Source organism: Falco naumanni, chromosome 10 (assembly GCF_017639655.2).
Source record: "Falco naumanni isolate bFalNau1 chromosome 10, bFalNau1.pat, whole genome shotgun sequence".
NCBI lineage: Eukaryota > Metazoa > Chordata > Aves > Falconiformes > Falconidae > Falco > Falco naumanni.
In genome coordinates this window covers 15785635-15798604 of record NC_054063.1, presented here as the reverse complement: position 1 = coordinate 15798604, position 12970 = coordinate 15785635, and the positions used below count along the sequence as shown (strand labels likewise).

Below are 12970 nucleotides of genomic sequence, written 5' to 3'. Positions count from 1 at the left end.
TTGAAGGCTTGCCCCTTACAACTAGTGTCTATTAGTTGTAACTTCCCTGCTACAACCAAGCATTCAGAGTTCAGAGAAGACAGAAAGGTTTTAGGACAGTAGTGGTGGGAGCAAGTGCGGTGCAGACTTAGGATAGCCGTCTGTTTGCTTTGATGGGGAATCTCATGAATTACTGCCTTCAAAAGGTACATGCTGACCCTTCAGGTTTCTTTATGTGGCCCGAAACCAAGATTTGTTTTAGGGCTAGAGAATATCATTATAATCAGATTAGGAAACCAAAGTAAATGCAACTGAAAAGAGGAAGAGTGATAGCAGACATTCCAGGAACCCTCACTCTAGGATGGATCTGATTGCTGTGAGGATCAGAATTATCTGCAAAAATCATTTTATCTCTGGGGAGAGCCCTGCCCCCTAAGGCTCTCTCCGAAGAGCTGCTGCAGTAATGAGCTTATTAATGCATTGCTGACTAGGTGATTCATGTCGAAAGATGGTAATTTTCATATCTGCCGTAGCAGGCTCCATTGACCCTGCTGCTGTGTCTGGGGATTGTAGAGTAGGTGCTTGAGAAGTATATTGTTATTTTTACTGCACACCATCATGTGCATACTTGGTATTAGGTATTAGGTAAATACAGTGCCCAGGGCAGCTGTTCAAGTGCCTTGCGCGGGGCATGCCTGCCCTGTGTAGAGGAGCACAGTGCTGATGTGGGGAGATCTAGTGGTGCTGGTATAGCATTGCCTGGGCCCAGAGTTTCAGGCATGTCTGCCAGTGCCTCCGTGCAGAGCCATTCACCAGCCCTGGCCGATGCAGCTTGCCCAGCTGTGTAGCGTGCATTAGCTCTGTGGGAGAAGTGGGTTTTGAAGAGGATGAAAGGCAACGGAGGAAATGAAAATGCAGAAGTGGAGAGCTTGTGGAATACAGGAGCCTTTTCACAGAATGCAGGAGTCCTCCTCTATTTAATACAGACATGAGAAGGGCAATAAATAGGGCTTTTGTATTACCTCCTCGTGGGATGGGCTTGATACTTAGCTCTGTGGGCCTGAATTTCATCTTGTAGTTGGTAATCTGCCTGTGCAGATGAAGGCTTTTCAAGCTAGTGAGTCCTGATGATGAAATGAAGCTTTGGTTGCGATTAGCCAAATGCCTTAATGATAATATAAAGTTGATGTCTGCTCGGGAGGGGAAAAATGGAAAGATTTTGACCATTGACGTCTCCTTGTCAAGGTCAAATCCTGATGTCCTTTCACAGAGCGTGGACTGAAGAATTCCCCCCATGCCAAAGAGAACCAGGGCCCTGGGCCTCCCCTGGGGAGCTGTGTGTGCCTAAGTCTCCTCGGGCTGTGGGTGTGGAATGCTTTTGGCAGCCTAAACTTAATGCTGAAGGAGGCATAGTCCAAGTTTGTTTGTGTGTGTTAGAATAATTATGGCTGTAATAATTGTTTGCTTATAATGAAATTTTTCTATTAAAAAAATACATCAGCAAAATTTCTGCTCTTTGAAGGTTCACTTCTATGTTTGATCGTATTAATTCTGTTTCATAGGATTTATAGACTTAGAAGGCATCTGTGTTGGTGAATTGAAGTTCATATGTTTTTCCGTGGTAAAAGACACAAAAAATAGTTGTGTTTCCTCTTCAGGCTGTATTTATACGCAAATCTATCCAAAAGACAATTGAGTGGTGGGGCTGTGATGCAACAAACATACCTGAAGTTCAATATGCACTTTTAAACTAAGGCCAAGGAAGATGTAGTGTCACTTCTTGCTGGGCGTTGTCTTGTTAGGTGTGCGATAGGGTCTGGTGAAACTTTGTCATCTCTTTCGCTCTTGGTTGAGCTTTTCACTGGAGAGGCTGAAGCATCGAAATATATTTTTATGCCTCACCTTCTAATTTCTTGCTGATGACTGCTAGCAGAAAGTATGTAAAATGGCTTTTGGGATGTTCTATTTCCAGTGACAGTATTACTTCTCATTATTATGATAGTTTCATTATTCTTATAGATGAAAAGGTTAATAAATGTATATACTTCTGCAAGAAAGACAGTGTGATCTGATTATGTCTATTAATATTTTCAGTTCATATTTGATCATGAAACAGTAAGCAGGAAACGGTGCTTGCTGATTACCTTCTGCTGTTTTGGCAAATGAACACATAAATGTTAAACGTTACATGTTACTTACTGTACTGGCCAGGCTTCAAGGGTTATCTGAGGCCCATGTTTTATTTATGGATGGAGTTCAACGCTTTGAGCTAGTGACCATGTACTCGGTCTGCAAAATTAATTCTATTGCAATTTAACTAAAAATTAAAACATAGTCTTACAAATCAGTAATTTATTAGATACCGTCTGTGATGATAAATTTCCTTTCAAATTGAAGAAGTTCTTCTGTATCTGGGAGGGGATAGAACAATGCCACATCATCTGATTAACAGTCAGGGAAAGTGCAAGTAGCAGCACTAGAAGTCCCTTGTGTTCCCTTGCTCCTCTCTCTTAGTGACCTTGACATTACTAAAGGTAGTGGATCTTGCGGAGTATGTATGTTAAGCAGTCAAAGATGGAGCTGGAGCTTTGTGTACTGAGCTGAAAAGAGCAGACACAAGCTTCAGCACTTTCGAGGCTGAAGGATCTAGGGTTCTTCAGGACCCAGGTGTGCAAGGATACTGCACAATCCTTCATGTCTGCTGCTTCTCTCAGGGACATCCTTGCATGTCAGAGACAACAGAAGATGCAGCCCGCACTGGACCTTTTGGTCCTCCCTCTCTCCAGTCCTGCCCAGTTCAGTTTCTCAGCCTCATACCGCCAGCACTTAGTTGGCTCTGACCTTGGAGACCTGATTTCTGCCAGTCCTGCACAGGGGATCTTTCCATCTGGCCGTATTAGAGGGGATTTAATTCTAACTGATGGCATGTGTACATGAGCTGTCTGTTGAGATTCAAAACTAGTAAGCTAAACTAAACCAAACAACTAAAGTGTATCTAGTACAAGAGGTAAGTAAAAATCTACTTCTCTTTTCATAATGTTTCATTTCAGAGATTTAGCCAAAGATGACTGTGAAGAGCATTGCTGTGTTTCCTTTTTGTCTTTTAGAAAAGTGTGTCATGGGCTTGAGTAATGGATATTACTTAACTGCTTTTTCACCAGTCTCACCCCATTTTAAGACACCTAAGCAGCTTATATTTGGCAATTGCAAAAGACGAAGCAGTATTATTTCTGTGTTTTATGAAAATTAATATCCAGGCACACAGGAAGAGAGGAGTAGTTGTTATATTTCGTCTGTGTCCAGTTATTTTCCTCACGAGAGGAGTGAGCTGGTCAATTTTTTGTACCCGCTTAAGAAATGACTTGTGAAACAGCTTGTACAGAACCAACTGAATGCTTGTAATCTGTACTACCAGTTTTCTCTTTTTTTACAAAGGGTGTTATTCAAGACGTGAAAGTCATCTTTATACCTAACGGTTATATAATGCAGTGTCCTAATCTGAATCGCAGTAAGTAGCAATCCCTTTATTCTCTCCATTTTAAATTTTTCATACAAATGACTTCCTTGTTTTAAAAAGACTACTTTCAGGCTTGTCATTTTAGCTTGTGCTGAGTTCCAGAAGGCAAAAATTCCTTGTAAACAGATTGCATTTTATATTCAGATAAATCAAGCCTAAAATACTGTTGGTTACTTATGGGTTATTGTGTCTTTCCTTCTCTTCCTTTCTGTTTTGTTTTACTCTTCCTTTATTGAGCATGCCCGACCTGCAGTGATTTCTTAAGTCTTGTGCAAGGAATCATGGATTTGCAAGAACTCCTGGCAAAAATGACTGCAAAAGTAGGTACCTGAGCTTTTTTGTCAATTGTCCATTTCCTTCTGTGCTAAGACCAACATGAAAGTATTTATTCTGTTTGCAGTTATTCTACATTTTCATGGTAGAGCCATTTTATTTTCCTTCTGCCAGTAGCCCTATCTGCAATGGACTTACAGATACAGCTTCACGATGGATGTCACTTCAGCCTTACACAGATTCTATTGTCTGCCTTATTATTTGTGAGATACTGACAAAATGTCCAGGATCTGATTTTTTTTTTTTTTTTTAAGAAGCGTTAGCTTGGCTTCTGGTTTTGTGCTGAGAGTTAAATGCAGAAACAAAGGAGTGAAATCCCTCAACAATTTCCTCACTATTGTGATGCTGTCAGAGGGCGCATGTTTGCCTGTGGGAAGTCCTGCGAAGTGTTCAGGACTGCCACAGTCTCTTTCCTGGGAACCAAAATGAGACCCTAGAATGGAAACGCCTCTGAGGGTGGTGGCTGTGCTGATTTTGGCATCATCTATGATCAATGGTTTTTACCCATGTAAAACTTAGCCCGGCTCCAGGTGGGATGGGTGGTGTGTGCTTGCGTTTGTTTTTTATTTTTCCCTCCCTGCCCAGTTTGGATTGTCAGTGGGGTGAATTGGAAGCTGTAGTGGTTTTTCTATTAGGGATTTTGGAGATCTTCAGGCTTTGCTCCTGCAATATACAGTCAACCTCAGTGTTAGCCAAGGCCCTTCAATTAAGACTGTGGTGAAGTTCTGGAGTAGGAAGCTGTGTTTTAGAGGTACCTGAACCCCTTACGTGTGTTAAAGGGCAATCTGTAAACACTTTTTGAGGTTAATGTTGCTGAACCATCTGGTCTGTGGTAAAGGGCAACTAATTGCATCATCTGAAACAGCACTTAATGTGTTAATAACTTAACTGCAACCAACCAGTAGATACCTGTAATCCAGTTAATAAACAGGAATTTCAAAATAGAACTTGCACAGTAGTGGTACTAGCGTAAAAGCATTATAGCTTCTACTGTGCTGCTTTTTAAGTGTTCTTTTCCTTCCTAGTAGGAAAGGGGAAACTTGTTTTTAGAGAGTGTGCACATTATACTGACAATCCACTTACTCAGCTGACATGCTTTGGACAGGCTGATTCCGAATGCGAAATGTGAAGCTTTTAGTTCAGTTTGCTGCTTGTACTGTGAAAGAGAGGCAATTATTTTGAGCCCTGCTGGTGGTATGAGCAAGTTCCAATTATGCACTGTACTGAGTAACTTGCTTTCTCTGCTGTTAATTATATTTTTGCTTGCTAGTGCTTTATGAGGAGAAGCAAATAACACGGTATTTGTTCTGCAAAGACTCTGTGCTTCCATAAAGTGGTGCTGGGATAATCCTTCATTGTGAGTTCCTTTTCTGTTACAGCAGCGCACTGCCCGTTTCATTGCAGTTACAAAAATATTATTGTCTGGGAAAAATGCATGCAGCAGGAAAGGAAGTTAATTTGGTAGACAAATGCAAGTTAAAAATGGGGGGACTTGAGGGAAATCTTAAGGTTCTATCTGCCTTTTCAACCCTAGCCACAGTAGCCATAAGTGGTACTAATGTAGATAAAAGCATATCATATGGGGATGATACATGGCAAGGCAAAGAGCAAGGCTTAGAAGGGCTGTGCAGCTGCCTGCAGAAATCCTTTTTAGCAGGCGGTGGTCAGAGAACGGCTTGCTAATGTATATGAGCAGTGAACCCCAGCTCCTAGTCGTGCATCCAGAGATATGGAGCATGAATGTAACATTTTGGAAAAGGGGCCCCATGGTTTGCTGTCCACTTGTTGCTTTTAGGCTCCACTATATCTGGAATTAAAGTTTCTCACTCAACCTGTGTTTGGCTACAGCTGTGTTACAGTGTTGAATAGACCGGTGAATGTTGTTTGCAACAAATGTGTATGTACAGTTTATATAATGTAAAACTATGAACACTCAGACCAGGGCTTCCCTGGGAAGAAAAGATCAGACTAGTGGCTTCAGGCTCCAGCAGTTTCAGTAGCAGCGCAAATTATGTGGTAGGTAGGCGGGAGAAGAGCGTACCCTCTTGCTTGGGCTTTGCCTCAGGGTCCCATGAGTCTGGTGCTGGCTCAGGATGGGATGTGGGAGCTATATAAGTGGCCCAAACCAGGACTGTCTGTAGCAGATTGTCATGGACTACTATGTACAGGAGCATTTGATCATGACCTGTAAAAAGCCATTATGCTCTTTTCCTACCTATGTCTTGTGAAGACATAGCTTTTAGAGATGAAGAAATGCTAGCTTTTGAAGCCTACTTTATTTCAGTCATAATTTGAACCAATTCTGAATCTATCCAGTATATATGTTTAATTGATATAATCTTGTATCTTTAGATAGAGAGACACCATAGGTCAGTGTGTTAGAAATCTGCCTAAAATGTTAATTTGCTGCAGGAGAAAAGGGTCATGTTGTATTTCAGCATTTTCAACTGCCATGCTGGAATACCGTTAGCTCCCTTTTAAATAAAATGACTAAAATAATTCATGTGACTTGAACAATCTAGTGAAATCAGCTTGGGCATCTCATGCATTTCTCTGAGTGGAATATAATATCTTTTTTTGAATTATGGGCCCACACTACCGTGTACTTTGTATTCAGATGTGCTTGTTACATGAAGACTTCCAGAACAAGACTTTCTCCTGAATCTTTGCTTGGTTAAGGTCAGAAAGGTTGAAGCTTGAGTCTGAGTAAACCCAAGAAAAATGAAGTGCTTGTGTTCATTGATGGACTAGTTTATATGGTTTCTTTACATCATGGATCTAAATGGTCATGAATACTTCTACAAATAACAACATTTTCCTTGTAATAAACAACCATACATTTTTTACAGAAGTCTGTTGTCTTTCAGTTATTTGTATGGGCAGAGGAGAAGCAAGGAAAATGTTAAATAAGTTTTATGAATAACAGCTAGCTGAATATTCCTGAATGTTAAGAACTTATGGTTTGGTTAGCGTATGGAAAATATTTGCTGTGTTGTGGGCTACCTCATTACTTGATTTCTATTCATAACCTAAAAAATATTTGAAGCTTGAGAATTTTCTACTGATGTTTTAAATGTTCAACAAATCCAGTTGTGTGCATTTGGAAGGATATTTCAGCTAATTTAAAGGAATTAATTGTTTTATTGAGCTCAATAGACCTTTTTTAATTAAGACTTGAAGTATGGAAACAAACAATGTTTCTGATCACTATAGTATAGCAGGTAACAGTTAAATGTTGTTTCTGAACAAATTCTGTGGGCTGTGATATATTCATTGACTTGTGTGTATTGGGGAGTTGTTGCACGTCTTATGGTGATCTACTTGATTGATTTGCTGTGTTTAAAGATATTTCTTAGAGTGGGGTAAATGATTTTAAAGTAAATAAAACTCTTCAAGATATTTTAAAGGACAGAAGTTAATAAATTGAAAATATTCTCTTGGAACTTTTTTCTTTTTCTAGGGAATAATTTCTAGGACAGACAAAGGATAATATCAAGTACCACTTTCAAATTTGGGTATTTGTAAAGCCTTTTTTATCTAAAAATTTTATAGCTCATTTATATGGAAATGTTCATTTAAAAAAAATGAAAAGCAAGATATGTAAATAAAGTAGAAGTGTAAGGCAAATCAAACACCTTTTTACAAAACTGAATATATTTTATATACCGTAAATGTAATGACTAAATACAGTAACATGAAAAGGGTTTCTGCTGAAAACAAGCAGCTCAGTAAGAGGATAGATTTGCCTCTGAAATGTGAAAAGCAGTTTTGAAGTCACCAGATCATGCTGAGTCTGGGGGAGATGAGTATCAATCCCCTATTATCCCAGAATAACAACTTAAGAAATAAAAAGTTTTTATTCAAGGCTTTCTCTCATGAGGACTGCAGAGGGAAAAAAAACCCCAAACAACCTCACAGAAAGTGGCCTAGCATTTCTCTTCCTGTTCTTTCCCCTAAATAGTTGCTCTTTTACTGGCAGGAATGAAAAAAGACATATTAGAGTACTTCCATTTAAAGTGGATGGAATTTTAGAGGATAGAAATAAATGAAATTCGGGTATACAGCATTATATAAAAAATACTTATAGCACTGTACATTCATTTTTTAATAAAACTTGCTACTATTAAAATGTAACAACCTATAATGTAGGATAATAGCATCATATTTATAGCAGAATAGAGTATGCCTTTATCTTGTCTTACACTAGATTTAGGTAGCCTTGCTGTTTGCAGTGGCTTCAGTGTGATGGCTTATCTGCACAAGACAAATGTGAATGTAAAAAGTCAAGACCTTGAGAAAGTCTTATCCAGCTGGCACCAGGGTAATTTTTAGAGCAGTTGCAGTTCTGGGGCCCGTGGAATGTGCGTATTTATGTCTAAATATTAAGCCTGTATTTCTATTTATTTATTTATTTATAGTATCAATAAATGGAAAAGTAATTTTGCGTGCTCTTAGGGATCAGAGATGATGGCACTGGGTACAAGGTGTGCATAGACGGGGGTTGATGCTCTCTGGAGGATAAGATAGTACTTTGTATGAAGGAGAGGTCTGTAATGTGGCTCGGGAGAGGGTGGTTCAAAAAGCCTTGTCTATTTCTCCTGCTAAATGAATGTTTTCCCCACTTATTACTGCATAGTATCCCATCAGTAAACGCAGCAATTGCTAGCATGCGGTTGTAATACTTGGAAAAGATGTATCAGTTTTATCTTCTTGATAGATGATTTAGTGGTTGGAATGGAGGAGGCAGTGGAAACAGCAACGAGTGTAAGAGCTAGCCACTAGTCAGGGTTTACTCCAGGAGTGTGGCTTCTCCATTAATCACAGTCTGGGAATATTTTGTGCAGCATTAAACAAAATTACTTTCTTTTCTCTCTAAATCTTTCTTGCTATTATAAGGTTAAACCTTTTGAACGGAAAGTATCATTATGGCTGATGCTTAGCAGTGATAAGGTAGGGATGATTAGGAAAAGTCAGTCTGCCAGTCTTCATGCTTTGTGACTTGTATGGAGGTTGATGAGCAATTAAGAATATTTTTTTTAAGAACAGTTGTAGTTTATGTAGTTTTGTTAGAGTCTGGACATGCCTGAGGGGATCTTAGTGGTTTTGTTATGGTACAAGAGAAAGTTGCATGAGTCAAACTGCTGTTAATTGGCATGGATAGCTCCATCAAAATCCAAGGAGTAGGATTGGCTTGTACCTGCTGACACTGACTGGTTCAGTGTTTTGAAGGCTGAGGTCAAGACTTTGTTTGGCTAAAAATAAATATACTGCTTTCTCATATTTGCTTTTTTAAATCATGTGGTTGAATTGCAGAAATCTTATCAGGTTACTTTTATTTATAGTTAAATTATGCAGAAACAAGACTGAGTCAATTGGAAGACTGTCATTGTGAGAAGACTTGTCAAGTAAATGGATTGATCTATAGAGACAAAGACTCATGGGTTGAAGATGATCACTGCAGGAACTGCACGTGCAAAGTAAGAATTTCTAAAGAGCTTAAGGAATAGGACCTAATTAAAATGTGAAAATGATCTTTGAATACATAACGTTAACTGAGAATTATGATGTTTTTAGTATGCATCTAGTGACAGTATGAACACAAGGGAGGGAAACAGTAAAATAAATAAATAAAAAATTGACGTTGCTTGTATGCGAGCTTCATAAATAAAATCTGCTTTCCCTTGACGACGCTTTCTTATTTGTTCTAATTATATCTGTGAGGACTTCATGATTTTGAGGTGAAAGTGTGGCATTGTCTGTGTTTGGTTTGGAATTGTTTGCACTGTAGTAGTTTTTTTTTTTCAAAAAGGAAGCATTATCTTAATAGTATTCATAGATGCTTAGCTGCATCATGCATGGTAACAACTTGCAGATTCTGTTCTCAGTGTTTATCACTCTCATAAACCGAGGAACAGAAGAGAATTAGTATGTAAATCTTGTCTCTTTGAAATTATTTGATAAATATCTGAAGAGAGTATTTGTTTGCTCAAGAAAATAGAAAAGTGATTGTTAAAAATCTCAAAGATGATTGGCACAGCTTGCAGAAAGTAGTGCTTATGTTGTGAAGATGGGCTTATGTTTTCCACTTAATCTACTTTGCGAAGGGAGGGTGGGGTAAAGCCAGTAGTATGTGTCAAAATAGGGTAGTTCACCTTCAGATGCATTTTGATTGCAGTTTGTAGATGGATAGGACTAAACTTGTTAGTGAAAGATGGATCTGTAATCCCCAATGCTATTGTCATTTACTTAAATATTTTTTGGTCTTCTGTGTGTTGTATAAAATACTGACTAATTACAACAGTCGTAGTTGAATTTTGTCTTAAAAACCTTTGCTTAGAGTGGAGTTGTGGAGTGCCGGAGGATGTCTTGTCCCCCTCTTGATTGTCCTCCTGATGCTCTCCCAGTGCATGTGGAAAGCCAGTGCTGCAAAATATGCAAGGGTAAGTATATCTCACAGACTTTCTTAGTTTTTCCCTCTCTTTAAGAAGAGTTAAACTTGTCCTGAAAGCGGGCGCATTTTATAACGACTTTAATAGATCCTGGTAATTCACTTAACATGAGTCTCAGTGTCAAACTTGGTTTAAGGAGGAAATAAGTAATTGCTGAAAAACGAAGAAGCATTCCAAGTTTCTAAGATTTTCTTTTTACCTATTGTCAGGGTAAAATTAGTTGATCTACTTGTTTTGAGCTGGGAAGCCTTACTTGGCTTCAGTTTCTATCTCCTGTTGATGTTGAGGAGCGTCAAGCCTGTGGTCTGAAGTTTCTGTAGAGATGAGTAATAAACTGAGTTGTTATCTTTTTGCCTATCTTTTATTTGAGTTTGGAATGTTCTTCAAAATAAACATGACGATTTCAGACACTGGGTTAGCATCACTGTGTGGAGTGATAATTTGCTGTAATTAATTTCAAAATAATGAGAAGAAAGAAAAAAAAAAGTAAGCTTTGTAATCAGTGTTATTATCAGCTTTCAGTTCCTTCTGGAAATGAAAGCTGTAACATTCCTAGAAGGAATATTCAGTATTTGTTGGCTTAATAGTAGTACAAGGGACAAAGGCAATTTATATGGAGACATTTTAGCTGAATACTGATGCCAGTCTTACCTTAAGAAGCACAAATTATCTTCCCCCTCTGCCTCTGTTCTTGGAGACTAGTAAGCTTCATGCATGAGCTTTTCAGTAATTCATTAAGACGGGGATCTTGTATTATTTTAAGATTTATTAGGAAAATAATAAGAAATTTTTTTAGCATTCTGTCAGCCTTCCTCACTCGCTGAATTCATTAGTCCCACGCACAAATCTCCTTTAGCTGTGATCTTGCACTTCTGAAGTTTGTTTGTTTACCTTATTGCTCTCAGGTATATGTCAGCATGAGTATTCTGCTTATTAAAAGATGTTAATGAACACAGTACTTGGGTGTTAAAGTGGTCAGGCTGGCCAGTATTTTTTTGTGTCAGAATATTTTTATTTGTAATGGTGAGAGTCTAGAAAGTTCTTTCATGGAGCTGGATGCTTCTCTTGACACTCCTTTGCTGACATGCATGTACGCACAATGGTCCAAATTTGACACAAAGGAATTATAAGGCACAAAATTGTAGATTCAATGTATATCCCCGTGAGTAAACTGTGTTCCTGTTATTTGTAATGGAAAGATGAACAATCAAACTTGCCTTTTGTCAGTGATTGGCACAAACTTGACTCGTTATTCTGACAAGAGCTCAGCATGTCAGTCAATGGGTAGAGATGTATGGAAGTTGATTGAAATTGATTGTAAATGCCAGCTCCTTGACAGAATGATGTGCTAGGACCACAGTCAGTCACTTTTGGGTAGATAGTAGTAATTGCCAAGGCTTTCCAAAGAGCTGCACTGCAGGTGTTAATTTCACCATGCTTTTCCTATTTAGCTCTGATAGAATCATCAGTTGTAATTTGCAGTGTCTAGGGACTATTGAATGGCTGGATTATTGAATGGTTTCCTGTCTTAGCTGAGGGTTAATGAACAAAGTAGCTGTAATGTCTTGTATGTTAAGGGTTTTAAAAATGAGACGGTTCTGTTTTGATCCCTGCCATCTTGTATTAGCCTTTCAACTAACATTTGAAAAAAGGCTATAATTTTGTTTAAAATCTCATAATTTTTCTGAGTGTGTCCATTCTTTGGTCAAAAGCAGTCATGTCAGGAGAACAGACAGGAAGAAAAAGGAAATTTCTCTAATTCATCTTCTTCCAAAAATAGTTACTGGAATTGCGAATTTAAACAAAGCTTCCTGATCTGAAGTTTTTTTCTTAAGTGAGATCACAACAACTCAGGCATAAAAACTAGGGCAGCTTTAGAAAAACGAAGGAAACTAGGATACCAAAAGAAAAAAGCAAGAAAGAAGCCTGTTTTTTAAATGCTTTGTTGATGATGAAAACTCAGCTGTTCTGAAAATCTTGGATTTTTTTTTTTAATGAGCATTTTCAAGAATGTAAGTTTAAACAAAAATGTCATTAGAAGTAAATTTATACTTGAAGGTTTATGAAGGTTGATCTCTAGCAGTCCTCTATGTTGAAAATTTGGGAATCAGACTGGCTATGACAGTTGCTGCTGTGCAATACTCCTGTTGATATCACCCTCAAGAGGTACACATGCACCTCTAAGTGCTTGATTCCCTTACCTTTGTATTCAGGAGAGAAATTGAGGTAAAACAGTTGCTAGATAGTCTGTGACCTGTTTTTTTGAGAACCGAGTACTTTGAACACTCCAACTTACATTGTGTATGTGCCTTGGCTCGGGAACCTTCTAAAGCTTTGTTCAGTTGCACCACAGGATTCATACCTTTCAGCTTTCCTTTCAGTGTTGTAGGTCAGAATGTTACTGGTCAATTGCAGAGAGAGGTGAAACACCACAACAAAAAGTAATTTTATCAGTGTTCAGCATCGATCTTGTTAGTAATGTAGAGTGCCTTTGTGACGGATACTTGATTTGTGTCATAGTTCAACTGTTCTCTCTAATTAATGGATTTACTGTCTTCCTCTGGAATTGAAATATAGACATCTAGTTCCAAGAGGACTGTGATAGTTGCGGTAATACCTGACTCAGCTGTACGCTACTCTAGCCCTGCTGGAGGTTACCACCTTCTTCACGGTGGCAGTAGTCCTAAACTAA

The 12970-nt window shown here is 38.5% G+C and overlaps 1 protein-coding gene across 3 annotated transcripts in view; it reads left to right on the top strand.

The window, feature by feature from the left end:
• Nucleotides 1-12970, top strand: part of NELL1 (neural EGFL like 1) — a 292473-nt gene that overhangs the window by 60891 nt on the left and 218612 nt on the right. For all 3 annotated transcript variants that reach the window (XM_040609298.1, XM_040609297.1, XM_040609295.1), the window contains exons 6-9: nucleotides 3415-3487; nucleotides 3734-3816; nucleotides 9172-9306; nucleotides 10167-10269. In XM_040609298.1, the coding sequence (XP_040465232.1) occupies nucleotides 3415-3487; nucleotides 3734-3816; nucleotides 9172-9306; nucleotides 10167-10269 (394 nt within the window). The remainder of the gene's footprint in view (nucleotides 1-3414; nucleotides 3488-3733; nucleotides 3817-9171; nucleotides 9307-10166; nucleotides 10270-12970) is intronic.